This window comes from Lissotriton vulgaris, chromosome 1_1, assembly GCF_964263255.1.
Source record: "Lissotriton vulgaris chromosome 1_1, aLisVul1.2, whole genome shotgun sequence".
NCBI lineage: Eukaryota > Metazoa > Chordata > Amphibia > Caudata > Salamandridae > Lissotriton > Lissotriton vulgaris.
The window spans coordinates 783124225-783141215 of NC_141685.1; the positions used below are offsets into that span (position 1 = coordinate 783124225).

General features: G+C 40.4%; 1 protein-coding gene across 2 annotated transcripts in view; it reads right to left on the reverse strand.

Annotated features, from left to right (window-relative positions):
- LOC147747822 (dimethylaniline monooxygenase [N-oxide-forming] 2-like) overlaps positions 1-16991 on the reverse strand; it is a 386278-nt gene that overhangs the window by 63254 nt on the left and 306033 nt on the right. For both annotated transcript variants that reach the window (XM_086956244.1, XM_086956251.1), the window contains exon 6: positions 12926-13125. In XM_086956244.1, coding sequence (XP_086812370.1) covers positions 12926-13125 — 200 coding nt within the window. The remainder of the gene's footprint in view (positions 1-12925; positions 13126-16991) is intronic.

Below are 16991 nucleotides of genomic sequence, written 5' to 3' on the forward strand. Positions count from 1 at the left end.
ACTGGAACCCTGATGAGTGGGACGGTAATATCTGGGACTCGAATGATTCTGGCTCTTCGGCTGAGGAGTCTGACAGACGCGAGTATTCTCGCACCGGACGTGACTATAAGTCTAATACTTTTGACAAATATGATGGTCCCAGCGACCGCGGTCGCTGTTCTAACTCTGATGACGTTTCTCGATCTGACTGTCCCTCTAAATCTGTTGATCGAGCTCCTTCTGATGCTCGCACTGAAATTTCTGCGCATCCCGTTTTTCGACGTAAATTACAGCAGGCCCCTGGTAATCCGAATGGTATTCCTTTGGATAGTATAGAAGATTTTACACAACAGGAAGTTAGTGACATTTTACAGCGATTTCGACAATGGCCCGATGAGGCCATACTTACATTGATGGTGCGTCTCTATGAACTGGGTGCTGCTGGCATCATGTTAGATGGGGGAGATGCTTTGAAATTTTGTTCTTTGAGTTCTGATTCTACTGTACAAGATCATTTCCGAAATTATAATGGTGCTGGTCAAATTAGTCTGCTTCAATTAGCGACTGATGGTTGTAATCACAAATACCCTTCTGAATCTGATTGACCTCTGAATGACAAGCCATGGTATACGTTACGCGATGCGGCACAAAGACTGAAAGAGGAGGTGATGAAAATTGCGATTTTTCTGAGCACATCCGACCGATTGTTGGATGGTTTATTGACATCTTCTGTGCGGAACCGCATTATTCGTTCTTCCCCTGTTGCTTATAAGCAAGTTATGATGACTTTGTTGATCAATCAGACTGGCAATGCGTTGTCTATGGTGCTTGAATCTGTACGTCAGCTTGGTGAACTGGGTGAATGGCTTAAACCTGAAATACAGTCTAGACCTGAGGGTCGTACTGCTGGTAATTATAAGTTTTCTAGACGTGATATGTTTCTTGCTTTGTTGGATGATGGCGTGAAGAGAGAAGACATTGATGGTGAACCTAATAATCGCTTGTGGGACATGTTTCGCAAGCGTGGTTTGGATCGAAAGGAGGGTGCTCAATGTGTGCGAAAGAATGAATGTGAGCGTGAATATTCTGATGACAGTGGGGATGATCGACGTCTTGATGATTCGGATCGACGTGATAGATGACGGGATGTGTGAGATGCTTCCCCTTGGCGTGAAAGAGAGAGGGGGAAAGAGAAAGGGGGAGAGATGATCGTGTTGAGAGCAGATACAGAGATGAAAGGGATCAGTCCCCCGAGATGAGGAGAAGGGAGGATCGATACAGATTTTCTGAACAAAATTCACAATACCATGCAGATAACAAAAATCCATTTTGTAATGGGGATGGATATGAACAGGAAATTACATCGTCCCAAAAATTTGAGAGCATTTATCCTGATTTGTCTTGATTGTCAGAACGTAATAAAAATGACTAGGAAATAGGTCAAGCTCCAGTAAGCAGTTGGGCTCACAAAGACAAAAGACCCTATGTAGATATTGACATTTTTTGGAGACATTGTAATATACAAAGGGCCCAAGCATTGGTAGATACAGGAGCGGAGGCCACTCTAATTCATGGAAAATCAAAGAAATTTAAAGGACAATTTTTTTTAAATTACTGATTTAGGTGGAAAGGAAACCCCCGCAGTGCAAACAAATGTTGAAATGAAAATAGGTAGAATTCCCTGAAAAGAGTATTCTGTTTTAGTTGTGCCACTTTTGGAATACATAATTGGAATTGATATCCTAAAAGGTATGACATTGCATTTAGATGACGGTTGTTATCAATTTGGAAGTAGAGGTTATATATCATCCAGACCTGTACGAGTTGGTCGTTTGAGAATGGCTCCTATAAAAATTCCCCAGGCTACAAAAGTTGTTTCCCAAAAACAGTATCGTATTCCAGGTGGTCACGAAGAGATCAGTTCTACAATTCAGGATCTAGTGAATGCAGGAGTTATAACTCCGGTTACTTCTGCTTGGAACAATCCCATTTGGCCTGTGCGTAAAAGTGATAATTCTTGGCGTATGACTGTTGATTACTGCAAATTAAATAAACATACACCCCCTTTGACTGTTGCAGTACCAGATATGATTACTTTAATTGAGAGAATTCAAAAGCATCCAGGAATATGGTATGTGTCTATTGATATTGCTAATGCTTTCTTTTCAATCCCAATTGCCCCTGAGTGTCAGGAACAATTCAGTTTTACGTGGAATGGACGTCAGATGACGTTTAGAAGTCTTCCCCAAGGCTATGTACACAGTCCTACGATCAGTCACCGGCTGGTGGAGGAACATTTATTTGAAATACCCACACACCCACAAATACAAATGTGTCATTATATTGACGACATTTTGATTCAAGGTGAGACACAGGATGAAGTTCAGACTCAGTTAGATCAGGTTATCAATCATTTACGTGAAAAAGGTTGGGAAATCAATCCTGACAAGTTACAAGGTCCGTCACAAAGTGTGACATTTTTAGGCATCAATTGGCATAAAGGTAACAGAGAAGTGATTCCACAGGTGAAGCAGAAAATTCTTGATTTTGCGGTTCCTCAGAACCGAAAAGAAGCACAGAAATGTATTGGCTTATTTGGTTTTTGGCGTCAACACATCCCACATTTGAGTCAGATATTAGCCCCTTTGTACAGAGTCACTCGTAAAAAGAATGCATTCGAATGGAGTAAATTGCAACAAGATGCGTTTGAATTGGCAAAAGAAGCAATTCAGTATGCTTTGGATTTGTTGCCCGTGCGTGATGGTGATGTGGATCTGAATGTGTCTGTGCAAGGTCCTTATGCAAATTGGAGTTTTTTGGCAAAAACAAGGCAAAAATAAAGTACCGCTAGGTTTTTGGACTAAAAAGTTACCGGATGCTGGTGAGCGTTATACACCTTTTGAGAAACAGTTACTTGCATGCTATTGGGCTCTGGTGGATACCGAGCAATTGACTTTGGGACATGATGTGATGTTGAGACCTGAAATTCCTATTATGCAATGGGTTTTTAGTTCGCCGAAAACTCATCGAATTGGGCATGCTCAAGAGGCGAGTGTGATTAAATGGAAATGGTACATACAGGACAGGGCATGCGTGGGACCGAAAGGTGTTGCGACGTTACATGAGCAAGTCCTGCAAGCGCCATCGAATGAGACTGGGAGTGATTGCTCCGTACCTATGGTACAGGAATCCCCTGTTAAGTGGGGTAAACCATTTGATGATCTGTCCGCGGAGGACAGAAACCATGTGTGGTTTACGGATTGTTCATCGAGGTACATAGGAGAGAAGAGGCATTGGAAGGCAGTGTCCTATAATCCTATCACACAAAAATTGCTGAGTACAACTGGTGAAGGAAAAAGTAGTCAATATGCTGAATTGTATGCTGTTTACCAAGTTTTGAAGCAGGAGTTACCTGGTACGGGTCATATTTTTACTGATTCCTGGTCCACTGCTAATAGATTGGAGGTTTGGGTACCAACATGGCATTCTCGTAATACGGAATTGCATTCCAAAGAACTTTGGGGTAAAGAGTTATGGCAGGAAATTTGGGAGCTGCTTCCGCAAAGTACTGTTACAATCTTTCATGTGGATGCTCATACACCAATAGATTCCCTTGACAAATTCTTTCATAACATTGCATGAGAAAATCTAAAATTGCTGTGGCAGTCGTGGACATGCAGGATTCTGATTTGGCGGGATTGGCGAAATGGGCCCACCAGAAAGCAGGACATTTTGGAGAGAGAGCCACTAGCAGGTTAGCTGCTGATCGAGGAATTTATATTCCTTCAAATTTGATTAAAGATACTATACTGCATTGTCCTATCTGTCAACATTCTAGACAACGAAAGGTACCCCAAATTGTTAGAGGACATTTACATCGAGGAAAATTGCCCACTCAAATTTGGCAGATTGATTATATTGGTCCACTCCCTATGAGTAAAAACTGCCAATATATTTGCACTATCGTTGACACATACAGTGGCCTTTTAGTGGCCTTTCCCTGTAAACGAGCTACCCAAGTAAACACTATTAAAACATTGGAATTGATTATGATTTATTATGGTGTCCCATTTCAGATTCAATCTGATAATGCATCCCACTTCAAAGGAAGATTGGTGCAGGAATTTTGTGTGGAGAACAACATTAAATGGGTGTTTCATATACCGTACTACCCACAGGCAGCAGGTCTTATAGAGAGAATGAATGGTTTGCTGAAAATCAATTGCGTAAATTAACTGATAATAAATATAAGAATTGGAGGGAATATTTATTTCAGGCACTGTTGATTTTGAATAATCGTCCCTTTTTGAATGCTGAATCTCCATTAATGCGTTTATATCCTCCAGCTGTTGATGCTAAACCAAACACAGTTAAGAATACTGTAATGTATTGGTAGATTTCCCCTGGAGCCCTGGCTCCATGCAGAGCAACCCCAGGTTCTGCAGGCTTGGACCTGCATGCCATGAATGACATTATTGTAAAAAGCAGAGATCGAGTTATCATTGAGACTGGCATTGGTGTCTGTATACCAACTGGAAATTTTGGCCTGATAGCTCCTAGATCGGGCATGGCATTAAAAGGCATTCAAGTACTTGGAGGAGTCATTGACAGTGATTATCAGGGAGAGATTAAGGTTCTCCTGCTAAATAGCAGTGAGGATGATTTATCAATTCAAAAGAGTGACCAAATTACTCAGTTGCTAATCATGCCTGTTTTCAGTGGCGAGATTCAGAAAGGCACTGCCCCAACTTTGTTAACTGTTCGAGGACAAAAAAGTTTTGGCTCCACTGATAATCCAGGAGCGAGAGTGTGGGTGCAATCGCCTAAAAATCCTCCTGAACAAGCTGAAATTATTGCAACCGGTCATGATAATACAGTACTTGTCATGAGACCAGGGAAAGATAGCTGGGAAGCTGTCCCGGCTGACAAATGTTACTTACGAGAATGAATAATGCCTGTATTTGATTTTCTTTCAGATCATTCTCTGGACTGCTTTTGCAGGATGTGCTGGCGTTGGACTCCTTTTGGCTTGCTACGTCGGGGAGGACGGAACCCCCAGACTCTGGTTGATCGGAGAATCAGAGTTCCACGTTCCTTCGCTGCGTGGGATTTATCATCTAACTTTTGAACTACCCTGGCACGAAGGGTGACAAATTCCCCACATTTCTGTTTAACACCGATGCGTTCGGTGACTGACATATTAACAACCTGTTTGGTTGCCGTCCCGGCTTCTCTGGAGACCCTTGCCCATATTTTCAATATATCAAATGCCCGTCCTAATATTATTCTTGGTTATTTTGCGACCCATGAATACTGTCCTTTCTGTACTGTGCTATTAGATCCAGTACCACCGATTCATTCTCAAATAACTACATATAATATCACGCAGGGTGATTTATGTTTTTTCCTTACATGTGATCCAAACGCCATAACTGAATATGTTCGCCTAAAGCTAAAAGGTGCTACTTCATTTAGCGATCATGAAAGAACTTTGTGTTCCCGGAGATCGCCCAAAATGTGTGTTTCTGTTAAAAACAATATGACCTGTAAAAGTCTTGTTTACATCAGATATTAGGGGGTATCCTGCTTACTATTTGTATCTTAGTTGCTATTTGCTGTTTTATTCAGTGTATTCCTTCTTTACTTCAAATTTGCAGACATAATACTAGAAATAGATTAGTTAGTTTTGTTTCATATTATTCCTCAACAGATGTTAGTTCCATTTAGCGAATGTTTAGTAGTCTAAAGTCAAGGGTGAAGTGCTATGACCGGGTTTTCTGCCCCTTTTTGAGTGAAGGTGACTTTAGCCTGCTATCATTCTAATAGGAGGATTAGAACCTCAGACCTGGCCTATTTACCAGGTGTTTGACGTAATTCCCTACCCTTTTCTGCATCTTAGGGTCTATAAACTTATGTTAATGAATAGATTCCTTAGTATTAGTATTAATCCGTCCTTTTGTAAGGTTGCTAGTATATTTCTAATGGAGTTATGCTTATTTCGGGCCTTGTAGCTCTCGAACGGGAGAGACTCCATCTTTCTTTCTGCCTCGGCTGCTTGAGATGCTTTTAGGTCAAATGTAATGTTTTAGTTATAAGGTGTTGTTTGCTTGGAGAGAACCGGCTCAGGCTGGCCCTTATCGAAGGATTGTATTTTTCCTCGTGTGGAAGACATAACATCAGGCCGGCCGGCTGAGAACGTGTCCTTGGCACGGGGTGGTACAAGAATTTGGTGGGCGGCAGGTTACTGGCCGTAAATTTCCATGCATGAACACGGTTCCATATTAGCGAAACCACGGAGAGTTCAGGAGTCAGTTAGTAGACGGCAGCTAGTCGTTAGCATTATTGCAGTTAATCAACTTATGGTAGACAGTCGCCATTTTGAAGTCCGAAAAAGACAGAGGGCTGCTACTCTCTCAGAAAGATTGAAGTTATTTTAGTTGGAGCAGCTGGCGAGCTTTGATATTAAGATCAGGGCATACAGAGTGAAGAAGTTAGCGGAGCGAACGAATACTAGAGCGGCAGAAACTGATTTATAAGATTGAAGTTGGAAGGTGAAGATAGTCCGTGGTCGGGAGGAGAGAGGAGTAGTGCAGAACAGCGAGAGTGCAGCAGACGACACAGGGAATAAGAGGAAGGTTCCAGTGACTTGGAGGGAAGTAGAGGAGATGGAGCATAGCGGTGCAGACGTGTATCTGTGACTGCAGGGGTGATCCTAAGATGAGCCAAGGCACAGACGAGAAGGGAACCCAGATGACAACGGAGTCTAGACTTCGTACTCATAAGCTGACGTCGACCCTTTCTTATTAGTGTGCACACACATTCTAATCCTTTCCTTTTGCTTTTCAGGCTATATGTTATATTGCAGTATTATATTGTTGTTATATTTTATTATTGTCGAATAAAGGTACCCCAGTTCTTAGTGAACTATTGTGTAACTGTTGTTTTCTTATGATAAAGTTAACCTTTCTTCTAGTCAGATGCTGTTATGTGAACAGATGTATCTCCCGTCCAGGTAAATGGTAACTGAGCAAGGGAGTAGAGGAGCACTTCAATTAGAAAATAACCTTTGCACATTGTGATTTGGCCATTCTTGTGTGAGAGGATCGACTAGTCTATCTATCACCTAACCTATAATATTATATTTCCAGTAGATAGAGAAACTTCCCAATATAGAGAGAGAGAGAGAGAGAGAGAGAGAGAGAGCTGAAGGTATTCATAGGAAAGTGATCGTCGTTGTGTAGCGGCGTTAATGAGAGCATTGACCGTGGTCAATGTGTATACCCACAAGATTTTGGCTTGTGAGAGCACCGGAGGAACCCGGTGTGTAATGAGATCGACGCTAGGGATAGTGGCGTTAATGTGAGCATTGACTGTGCTCAATGTGTATACCCACCGGATTGTGGCTCGTGTATGTATGAAATAGTGAGAGCACTGGGGGATACAGTGCCTATACCCCCCGGATTGTGGCTTGCGTGAGCACTGATTGTGATCAGTGTGTAATGGTAAGTGATCGGAACTGCCTCAGGGTAGTCTAGTCTGGGCCTATGCTGCCGCAAGACTATAAGGTATGAGTGTGGTATTTTAGAAGATCTAAGCTTGTATATTGCTAATTCCCCATCCTCAGGTAGGTACCCAGGTGCCTTGGTAAATAGGTTCTGAGGAGGGAGGTGGTTATGTTTCGGCTGGATTGGTGGTCTCTTAGTGAGCTGATTCTATCTGGTCCGAAAATCCGGTCGTTACAAGTACCCTTTCCCTTTATTAAACAATAAGGTTTCCCAATCCAATAACACAAATGAAAAAATGTATACAATCCTGAAGGGAGCAAGAAACAAATCAATCACGGATCAAGATCAGAATTGTACAAAAATAAAGCAGTTGAACCACGGGTTGAAGGAAGACTGGTCTTGGTTAGCATGAGCCCTAAACTCTCATTGATCCTGATGGAAGTGATTTTGTCCAAAATAATCAAAAAGAAAATATCAAGTCAGACCAGAAACCAGAGAGGAGAATAAAAATTTGCTTGTGGAACAGACATGGTTTTAAAGAAATGACTCAAGATCAAGAGACAGTAGACTTCCTGAGTAATTTCGAAATAATACTTCTCCAGGAAATATGGAACGAAATTCCAAGGCAAATCATAGAATATGAGGAACATCATGTAATGGCGGAGAAATTTGCAAAGTACGGACACCCAAGGGGAGGATTATCCACTTTCATAACAAACAACCTAAACTGGAAAACCGAATTGCTCGATCCAGGGGAGAACTGGATACAAGTCACCAAATTAGAGAATAAAGGAAGCAAAGACATTTTTTGGAAGGAAATTACTGATCATAAACATATACATCCACCCAGATAAGGCCACAAAAATCAAAAAACTACTAACGCTAATAAATTTGATAAAAACTTTACAAAAAACTCACCAATTTCATGAGATGTTTATCTCAGGCGATTTCAATAGTAATATAATAAGAGCCATGCAGGACAAAAAAAACATCCAAAAGATATGTAACGAACTGGAATCACTAGGACTAATGATCTTAAATGGAAACATGAAGGGAGATCGACCTGCAAAAACCACCTTCTCCACTGGAAAGAAAAATTCCACACTAGACTTCACTCTAATTAGCAATGATCTAATAAAGATGGTTGATCACTTTGAAATAAGAACCCGACCGGAGAGTGATCACTTTCCACAAGAGACTACACTGAGAATAAACATCGAAGAAAAAGCAAAGACAGAATTTCTTGCCGCTATTCCGGAAATATACAAATTGAAGAAACTCAAATGTAAGGGTCCCATAAAAAAACGAGATAATGGAAATAGTGCATGAACAAGTAAAAACTATGGAAACCATTGAAAATCTATCACTCGAAAGAAAATGGGAGAACTTACATAAACTTGTGCTAGGAAAATTCTCGTTAAAAACATCAGTAAAATATGGACAAGCTAACAAAGAGCCATGGTACCACACTAAATTAAGAGATAAAAAAGGGGAAATCACGAAAAAACTAAGAACAAAGGCTGCAGACAAGAGGTTGGGAAAAGAAGGAAATACTGAAATTGAGAAAAGAATATAAAGAGGAATGCAGAAAAGCTAAAAAAATTGTACATGGAGACAATCTGGGAAGATTTGCTAAGGACAAGCAAACTACCAAATAGTGGTGAATTCTGGAATATAATTAATAAATTATCAAAAGGAACGGGTGGACAATATAACATTGGAATCAATGAAACATTATGGGTTCATTATATTGAAAGCCTATATAACATTGACAAGAATCATATCCACAAAGAAAGAAATAAAGACTTCAAAAAAAGTTTGGATCAGAAAGAAGCAGAAACCGGACAAAGAAAAAATGATCAGCATGAAAGTACCAACCTAGAAGAACCAACCCTTCTGATAACAGGTAAACAAACAACGACCTTGATAAAAAAACTGAAAGCGGAAGGAGCAGCAGGCCCCAATGGGATTCCAAACTCCTTATTCAAAAATGATCCCGATTTTTGGGCAAAATACCTGACGCCGCTATTTAATCATGTATATAAAGAAAAAAAGATACCACAGTCCTGGCAGGGTAACATCTTCCACCCAATATACAAAAATGGGTGTAGAACGGAACCCGGGAATTACAGATTGATAGCACTAATTGATGTAGAGGCAAAGCTCTTCACATCTTGTATATTGATTCACCTCCGACAATGGATAAACGAAAACGAAATAGTACCAAAATTCCAAACGGGTTTTATGGAAGGTACGGGTTGCACAACTAATCTTTCAGCACTGGCACTGCTAATCGAAGGAGCGGGAAAAAAGAAGACCGGACTACTAGCCTGCTATATAGATCTGAAATCCGCCTTCGACCGAGTTCCAAGACACCGCCTATGGAAAAAACTTGAAACTTGGGGTCTCCCGCTGGCTCTAATTGACATTATAATAGTCTTATACAGCGGAACGTGGGCAAAAGTAAAGCTTGGTGATGGGAGACGAATATCCGCAGAATTAAAAATAAGAAATGGCCTTAAACAGGGCTGCGTGCTCTCTCCAAGCCTTTTAACATATATTTGGCAGATTTGGAAAGTCATCTGCAGAACGTGAACAGACACCCACCAAAATTGGCCAACGAATGCATCCAGTTTTTAAAATATGCAGACGACATTGTGGTTTTAAGTCAAACACCGATAGGTCTCCAAAGAATAATATCCAAATTAACTGACTATTTTGACGGTGAAGGTCTGGAATTAAACATCAAAAAAACGAAAGTGGTGAGATTGGCGAGCTCAAGTAGACTATCATTCAAATGGTACACAAAGGACAAACATATTGAGGAAATAACATCATACAAATACTTGGGGCTTACAATAAGCAAAAAATGTCCTTTTTACATCAAAAAAGAAACATCGTTGCAAAAGCACAGTCACTGAGTTTCGCCTACAGAACACTTCAAAAGAAACTGCAATGCCCGTCACATGACCATCTCCTAAAAGTAATGGCAGCCCAAGTATTACCATCTCTTTCCTATGGACTAGAAATATGGCACGGGAAAGAAATTGACATTTTAAACACACGCCAGACAAAAATATATAAATCAGTATTTAACCTTTACAAAGGATCAGCTCCAGCACAAATAAGATTGGAATTTGGCTTGCAAAATCAAATATATCAAAGGAAAGCGGTCTTAGCGAAATGGTGCTGGAAACTCAGATCAGCAGAATTAGGATCACTACTTAACCAATGTTGGCTAGAAATCAAAAAACAATATGATCAATAAGAACCCAATTCTTGGGGTGGCGACTTGCGCACATCCTTAGAAACCCTCAAAATAGAGGAGATCTGGAACAGCCAACTGGAAGAAGCATCCTTTAAAAAGATTTGCAATCTAAATGCAAAAGCTCTATCGCTGATAGAAGACAAAAAGACTCTGGCCAAACGTCGACACGCATGGACTGTATTAAATTCATATAAACAATTAAAACCGCAACCTTACATCGTGGCACACTTTCGCCTATCTTTAAAAATGAAATTCATGGCTTTTAGACTGGGCGACCATTTTTCCAAAGACTTGATTCCGTCATGGAAAGATACACACCAAGGACCAAGATGTAGACTATGCGGGTACCATACGGAAACATTGTGTCACCTACTGTGTACGTGCGAGTCAATCAAAGACGAGAGAAGAACTCTGTTGAAACCAATCCTAAATATGTTTCAGATCCGCACCTGCAGGCAGGCTGTTATCAGCTGGATGGGAGCTGGTTCGAACATTTTAATATGTCGTGGGGTAAAATTTATGAAAATAGTAGAGACTTTGGGGCACATTAGGATGGCGGGCGGGCCCCAGCGGAACTCGGGACCACCCGCCTAAAGGGCGGGGGTCCCGACATTGCCATTAGGATGCGCCCGCCATAGTGGCGGGCGCATTCCTCAATTTTACATTGTGGCGGGCGGTGCTCACTGCTCCGCCCGCCACAATGTTAAAAACAGAAGCATGCATTTGCATATTCGAAGCGGCAGGCACCGCACAGTGCCTGCCTCTTCGAGTATGCAAAGGCAGGGGGGTACCACAGGTACCCCCCCGTGTGCCACCCCCCTTTGGCCTTCACTCTGGGGGCCCACAGGGGGCCCCCAGAGTGAACACCGCATGCCTAAGGCATTGACAGAAGCCCATTGTAATATTGCGGGCGATGTCTGCCTGACACCGCCTGCATGTTACTCGTTTTCCGCCCCGGCCGCAAGGCGACCGGGGTGGAAAAGTGCCGGGCGGTGTTTGGCTTCGCAGCGGTCCCCCCCGCCATTGTAATGTGGCGGGGGGGAAAAGGGTGGCGGGCGGGCATTTCTGTCGGGCGGATCGCCACCGCCACCATGGCGGTGGCGATCCGCCCGACATCATAATGGAGCCCTTTGTCTTTAAAAGCTGAAACAACTTAAAAATGGGCTCTGGAAAATAATGTTTTACTTTTTAAAGAATCAGAAAATATATTTTTGAATTTTATCCTTTTTCTATTAAATTATAATTTGTATTAGTATAGTTTATGGTTGTGATAAACCAAATAAAGTTAATTTTTGACTGACTGACTGACTATAGCAGGAATTTGGTTAGTAAATGAACTACCATTTAGTTAAGGTTGACACCTTTCCTAGAGAGAAATACTGCTAAGTTTTTTTTTAAGTGCCTGCAAAGGCCTGGATGTGATACTAAATAGGACTGTACACAAAATATGTATTCATTCATTACATGATTTTTCTGACTTTGTTTACTTTAATTATTAGTAATGAATCATTAACACAGCTCTCGGACTCATTTAAAAATGTTGTCTATTTACATTTGCGTTTCACGTCTGTAGAGGTCAAGGCTAAAATGCAGCCTTTTCCTGATTTTGCTTGTTTTTGTACCGGCCAGGACATCAAAATACCAGTTGTGCTGGTAGAATACTGACCAGGTGGCAACCTTAAAAGTTGGGAAGAGACTTTGACTGGACTTAAAAATATAAAACCAATTGTATGAGCTGTATATCTATGTAAGGGTGACTTTGGGGCCACCTCACTTATTTCAAAATTGTGAATTGACCCTAAATCAAATACAATTTAATAACATGTGAATAATCAGGGTATATTCACATACAGTTAGTACAAGTAGAAATAACTATGTCCCATTTGGATTTTTATGAATAGGGAGAGGGACATTCCAGGACCTATTCACAAAGGCATTCATGTGTACATGAAGTAGTGCTTCTGTAGTACCACTTTGTGTACTCATAAATGCCTTTGTGAGATAGTCTTTGTGAAAGCAAAGAAAGCATGCAACATTGTTTGAAAAGTATTATTCTTAAGCAGAGTGTGGAAATACAGGTCACATTAGAAACAAAAGAATGGGGTTGATGCATATCACAGACACCTCCAGGGAGCAGGTTGATGCATATCACAGACACTTCCAGTGAACATACCTGTCCTTGGGGCACAGGCCATAGTTGGCATGGTCAAACCAGGAGTTCATTTTCCTGTCGGTCAGCCAGATGGAAATGGAGGGGGGCAGGGAATTCCGAAACCAATTCTTAAAGCGGGTGTTGAACACCATGTCCCATGGATAGCCCCTGTCGTACACCCGACTAATTACCCAGGAACCACTCCTGGTGCTTAAGAAGACCTGTAGAAAACAGACAATCATTCAAGGCTACTTTAAAGAGTTGACTTATCTTGCAACTTTAACAGAATTCCTCCAAAGATTGATTTCTAACACCTATCCTTTTTCCAAAGAATAGATGGAAGATATTCATGCCAGCTTACTCTAGCATGCATCATTTGAACTCCTCTAATACCTGGATTATGTAAGCATTTGTGACTAAGACAAAAGGTTTTGGTTGAGAGGATGAGAATGTGAAGACCCTTGCAACATGAGCTTAACTGGTCTCTTTGATGTAGGCCCTTGTGAAGTGTTGAGTAATGCTTTTGGGAGGATCCTCAGTTTTGGAGTTTGATTATTAGTTTGTTTTGAGCAAGCAGGAGTTGGTTTGGATGTAAGCAGGCACATGGTGACTTCAAAAACAATGTCACTATTTATAGGTTTTTATTTAACAAATCAACACATTCCGCAGGGTATGCTCTTGCAGGGTGGGTTAGAGAGCAAACCAAGGCTAAACTACTTCCTAAGGCACCGGACTGTTCCTTAACACTGCAACTGTCATACTTGCACCAAAATGGAGAAAGAGCAAAATGGTACGTCACCTACGGCAGCAAAAATCCTAGCGCATTGCCTCCAGGCATGCTAAACAACTGAACCAATCAGTCAGAAACTGGGTTGTTGGTTGAGTAGTGTGGGAGGCCTTCTCAAGCAGATTGTGTCGTAATGGCAAGCTTGTGGGAACTGAGTAGAATGCTTGATTATTTGTTCATTTCAGTTACCCCTGACGGAGGGCTGTAGAGCCCAAAATGCATTGGTTAAAAACATATGAGGCTGACCTGGATGAATTGTTAATCCCTAAGTGCCACTGATAAGGTCTGTATAAGCATGCCATCAGCATTTGAAAAAATGTGGAATAATGCTGCCTTTCAAGTGAATGGATAGAAGTTGAATACAAATAAAATATATGAATTAAACACAGATTACTGGATGAACATTGGTTTATTGTAAAGAAAAAGATTTTATCTCAAAGATGTGCATCTGATTATTGGTTCATGAGGACGTGGGATATATACTGTGCCATTTTCAGAACTGTAACTTAAAATCTGACTTTACCATTCAAGAGGATTTTAAATTCCAATTCCTTAGACATCACACATGATATTACTGTCTGTTCTCAATCAAAATGTATCACTTATTAAATGTACTAAGGTAATCTAATGTTATTTAATAGGAGAGGTAGGTCTCACAGTAGCGAAAAAGGAATATAGGAGCTTTTCACTACGAGGACAAGTAAAACCTAAAAAAGTATATGTCTAACCATTTAAAAAAATAATGCACCCTGCCGTATATACTGTTTAGGGCTTAACGTAACGGCTATTTCTTTTTATTAAAAAGGAAGTGTTAGGCTTGGCAAAAGTTTATTTTTCTAATTCGAATTGGTAGTTTAAAACTGCCCACAAGCTGCAATGACAGGCTTTGTTATCTACCCCAACCTAGGCCTAAGTAGCAAAATACCTTAACCAACATTTGGCCTACCTTGCTCTGCATAATGGTTCTAGCACTGACCTTTTACCTAGTTATGTGCTGAATAAATAACAATTGGTTTCCTTGAAACTAGCCTCATTCATTATGCATGAGGATTCTTAGAAATGTCTTCTGCACATGACATACATAACAGGATTAGCATACTCAGTATAAAAGCCATGGTCATCTTCATCCTAGGTTGATAGAACAACGTTGCATAATTGCAGGTATTGATTTAGGCTCATTTACATAATTGTACAACATGGATTGTGGTAGGAACCCAGAGGCTATCTTTATGGTAAAAAAGAACTACACCTTCACTAGATAGACAGAGGAGACGCTTTCATGCGTTCAGCATGCTGAGGATTCAACACGCAGCCGTCTGACATCTCTTGCGGGGTGTCCAACTCGAGACCAAGATGGGGTCCTTCATTCTCTCCCATCAGGTAATGGGGTTGTCTCTTTCCTAGGGGATTCTTGACTTTACACCCACATACATGCTAGGTACAATCAGGTACCCTTAGGTAGGGTCCGCATAGTAGGAGTATGTTTGAATATTGTCATGTCTATATGACTGCATATATGTTCATTGTTTTAGCACTATGGTAGAATTCTACCTTTGTTTACTCTGTTGGTGCTTGTAATCTCTTGTATTTGCTTCTGGCTGATGATTGTCGCAGCAAACCTTTTTTATACTAGGATGACGCTGGTTCAATAAATGCATATTGAAAACGTTCCCAACGGGTATTCTGTATATCTCACTGAGACAAAGTGAGCAACAGTGATTGAGCGAAAAGTACTGTACTGTTTCCACAATCCCTAAAGGATCCAGAGTTGTCATGTTCGATGGTTGCCAGAAACTACTTGCTCCTTGGTAAGGTTAGGGGGCTTATGGTGGCACTGTGAGTGAGCTGGTCTAAAGGTTACCATATCCTTTGGGGTTTCTGAACCAGTCTAGACACCGATCCCATAGTTTATGTTGTTCAAACGTGCAGATCCTATGTATTTTTAGAAACTACCCAACAGCCTTAGACATGCTTTACAGCGATACTTAAGTGGGTGAACCACTTGCACCTGCAGCCCACTAGTAGCATTTAATTCAACAGGCCTGGGAACACGGTATACCATTTTATTAGGGACTTATGAATAAAATGTATATGCCAACAAGGTGTTAGCCAATTTTACCATGTTTTAGGGAGTAAAGACAAGCACTTTAGCACTGATTATCAGTGGTAAAGTGCATAGAGTGCTAAAACCAACAATAACTACTTTAGAAAGCAGCAGAGGTGAAAGCAAAAACTTTAGGGTGACCTTGTTGAGAAAGCCAAGTACAACATAATTGAACTAAAGAACAACATACTAAAGGTTTAAAATGGAAGCCCCTTGCTCTGTCAAAATTAGCACGCCAGAGATTTGGGTCCCCTTCTAGGGTTTACAGAGCATTATATTTGGAACTTCTTTTTAGAGCGATTACAAGAATTTCAAGTCAGGGCTAAACAGTTTTAAGATTTCGAAAACTTCAGTTAAGATACCGAACAGTTGAGCACACCTCAGGCAAAAATGCATCTAGATATTTTATAAATGTTATTCAGAAAATGTGGGATGGATATTCTGGCAAATAATTAAATGTAAAAGAATGCAGGAGTTTTTTTACAAATGAAAAACCACATTATCATTCAATCAAATTTTCAAAGTAGTAAAAATAAACGTTCTGATCTTTAAAAAAGCTCACAAACAAGAGTGATCCTAAATTAGTTCTATCTATTTTCATTGTAGAAATATTGTGATGATGACAAAAACCAGAAATGGCTATGGAATCAGCTCTTCTGTCTTGTTTAAAGGGTCACCTTTAGTTTTGACTTGGACTCTGACTGCTTAAATCAGCCACACTCTCTTGATAAATATCAATGAAGAAATTAGGAATTACTGGTAGATCAAGCAAGAAATGATGTCACAGACTTAAAAACTGAACTCAGACCAATTGTTTGTATCAAAAATATTTCTTTAGTTTTTTTTATTTTTAGAACCAAGCAGGACTTGGTATAGGTAAGTAAAATTGTACTTTTCAGGACAGATTGATTAAATTAAGCAAGCTGGATGAAAATGACCTTTGTTACAGCTCTGTAAAATATTTCAAAACAATTGGTCTTTGAAATTACTTTGTGATTACTTTTCATCAGATTCATTTTAAGAGTACGTTTTGTATTACTTTTTCTACTCAGTGTGATATTCCTAGATATCACACTGGGACATTTCCTAGATAAAGGTAAGTAAACATTTTTTTATCAAAACACAGTTGGTTAGGTTTACATACAAAACACAACTCCACAATTAGAACAGTCAATGCAATCCGATGGAGAAAAATG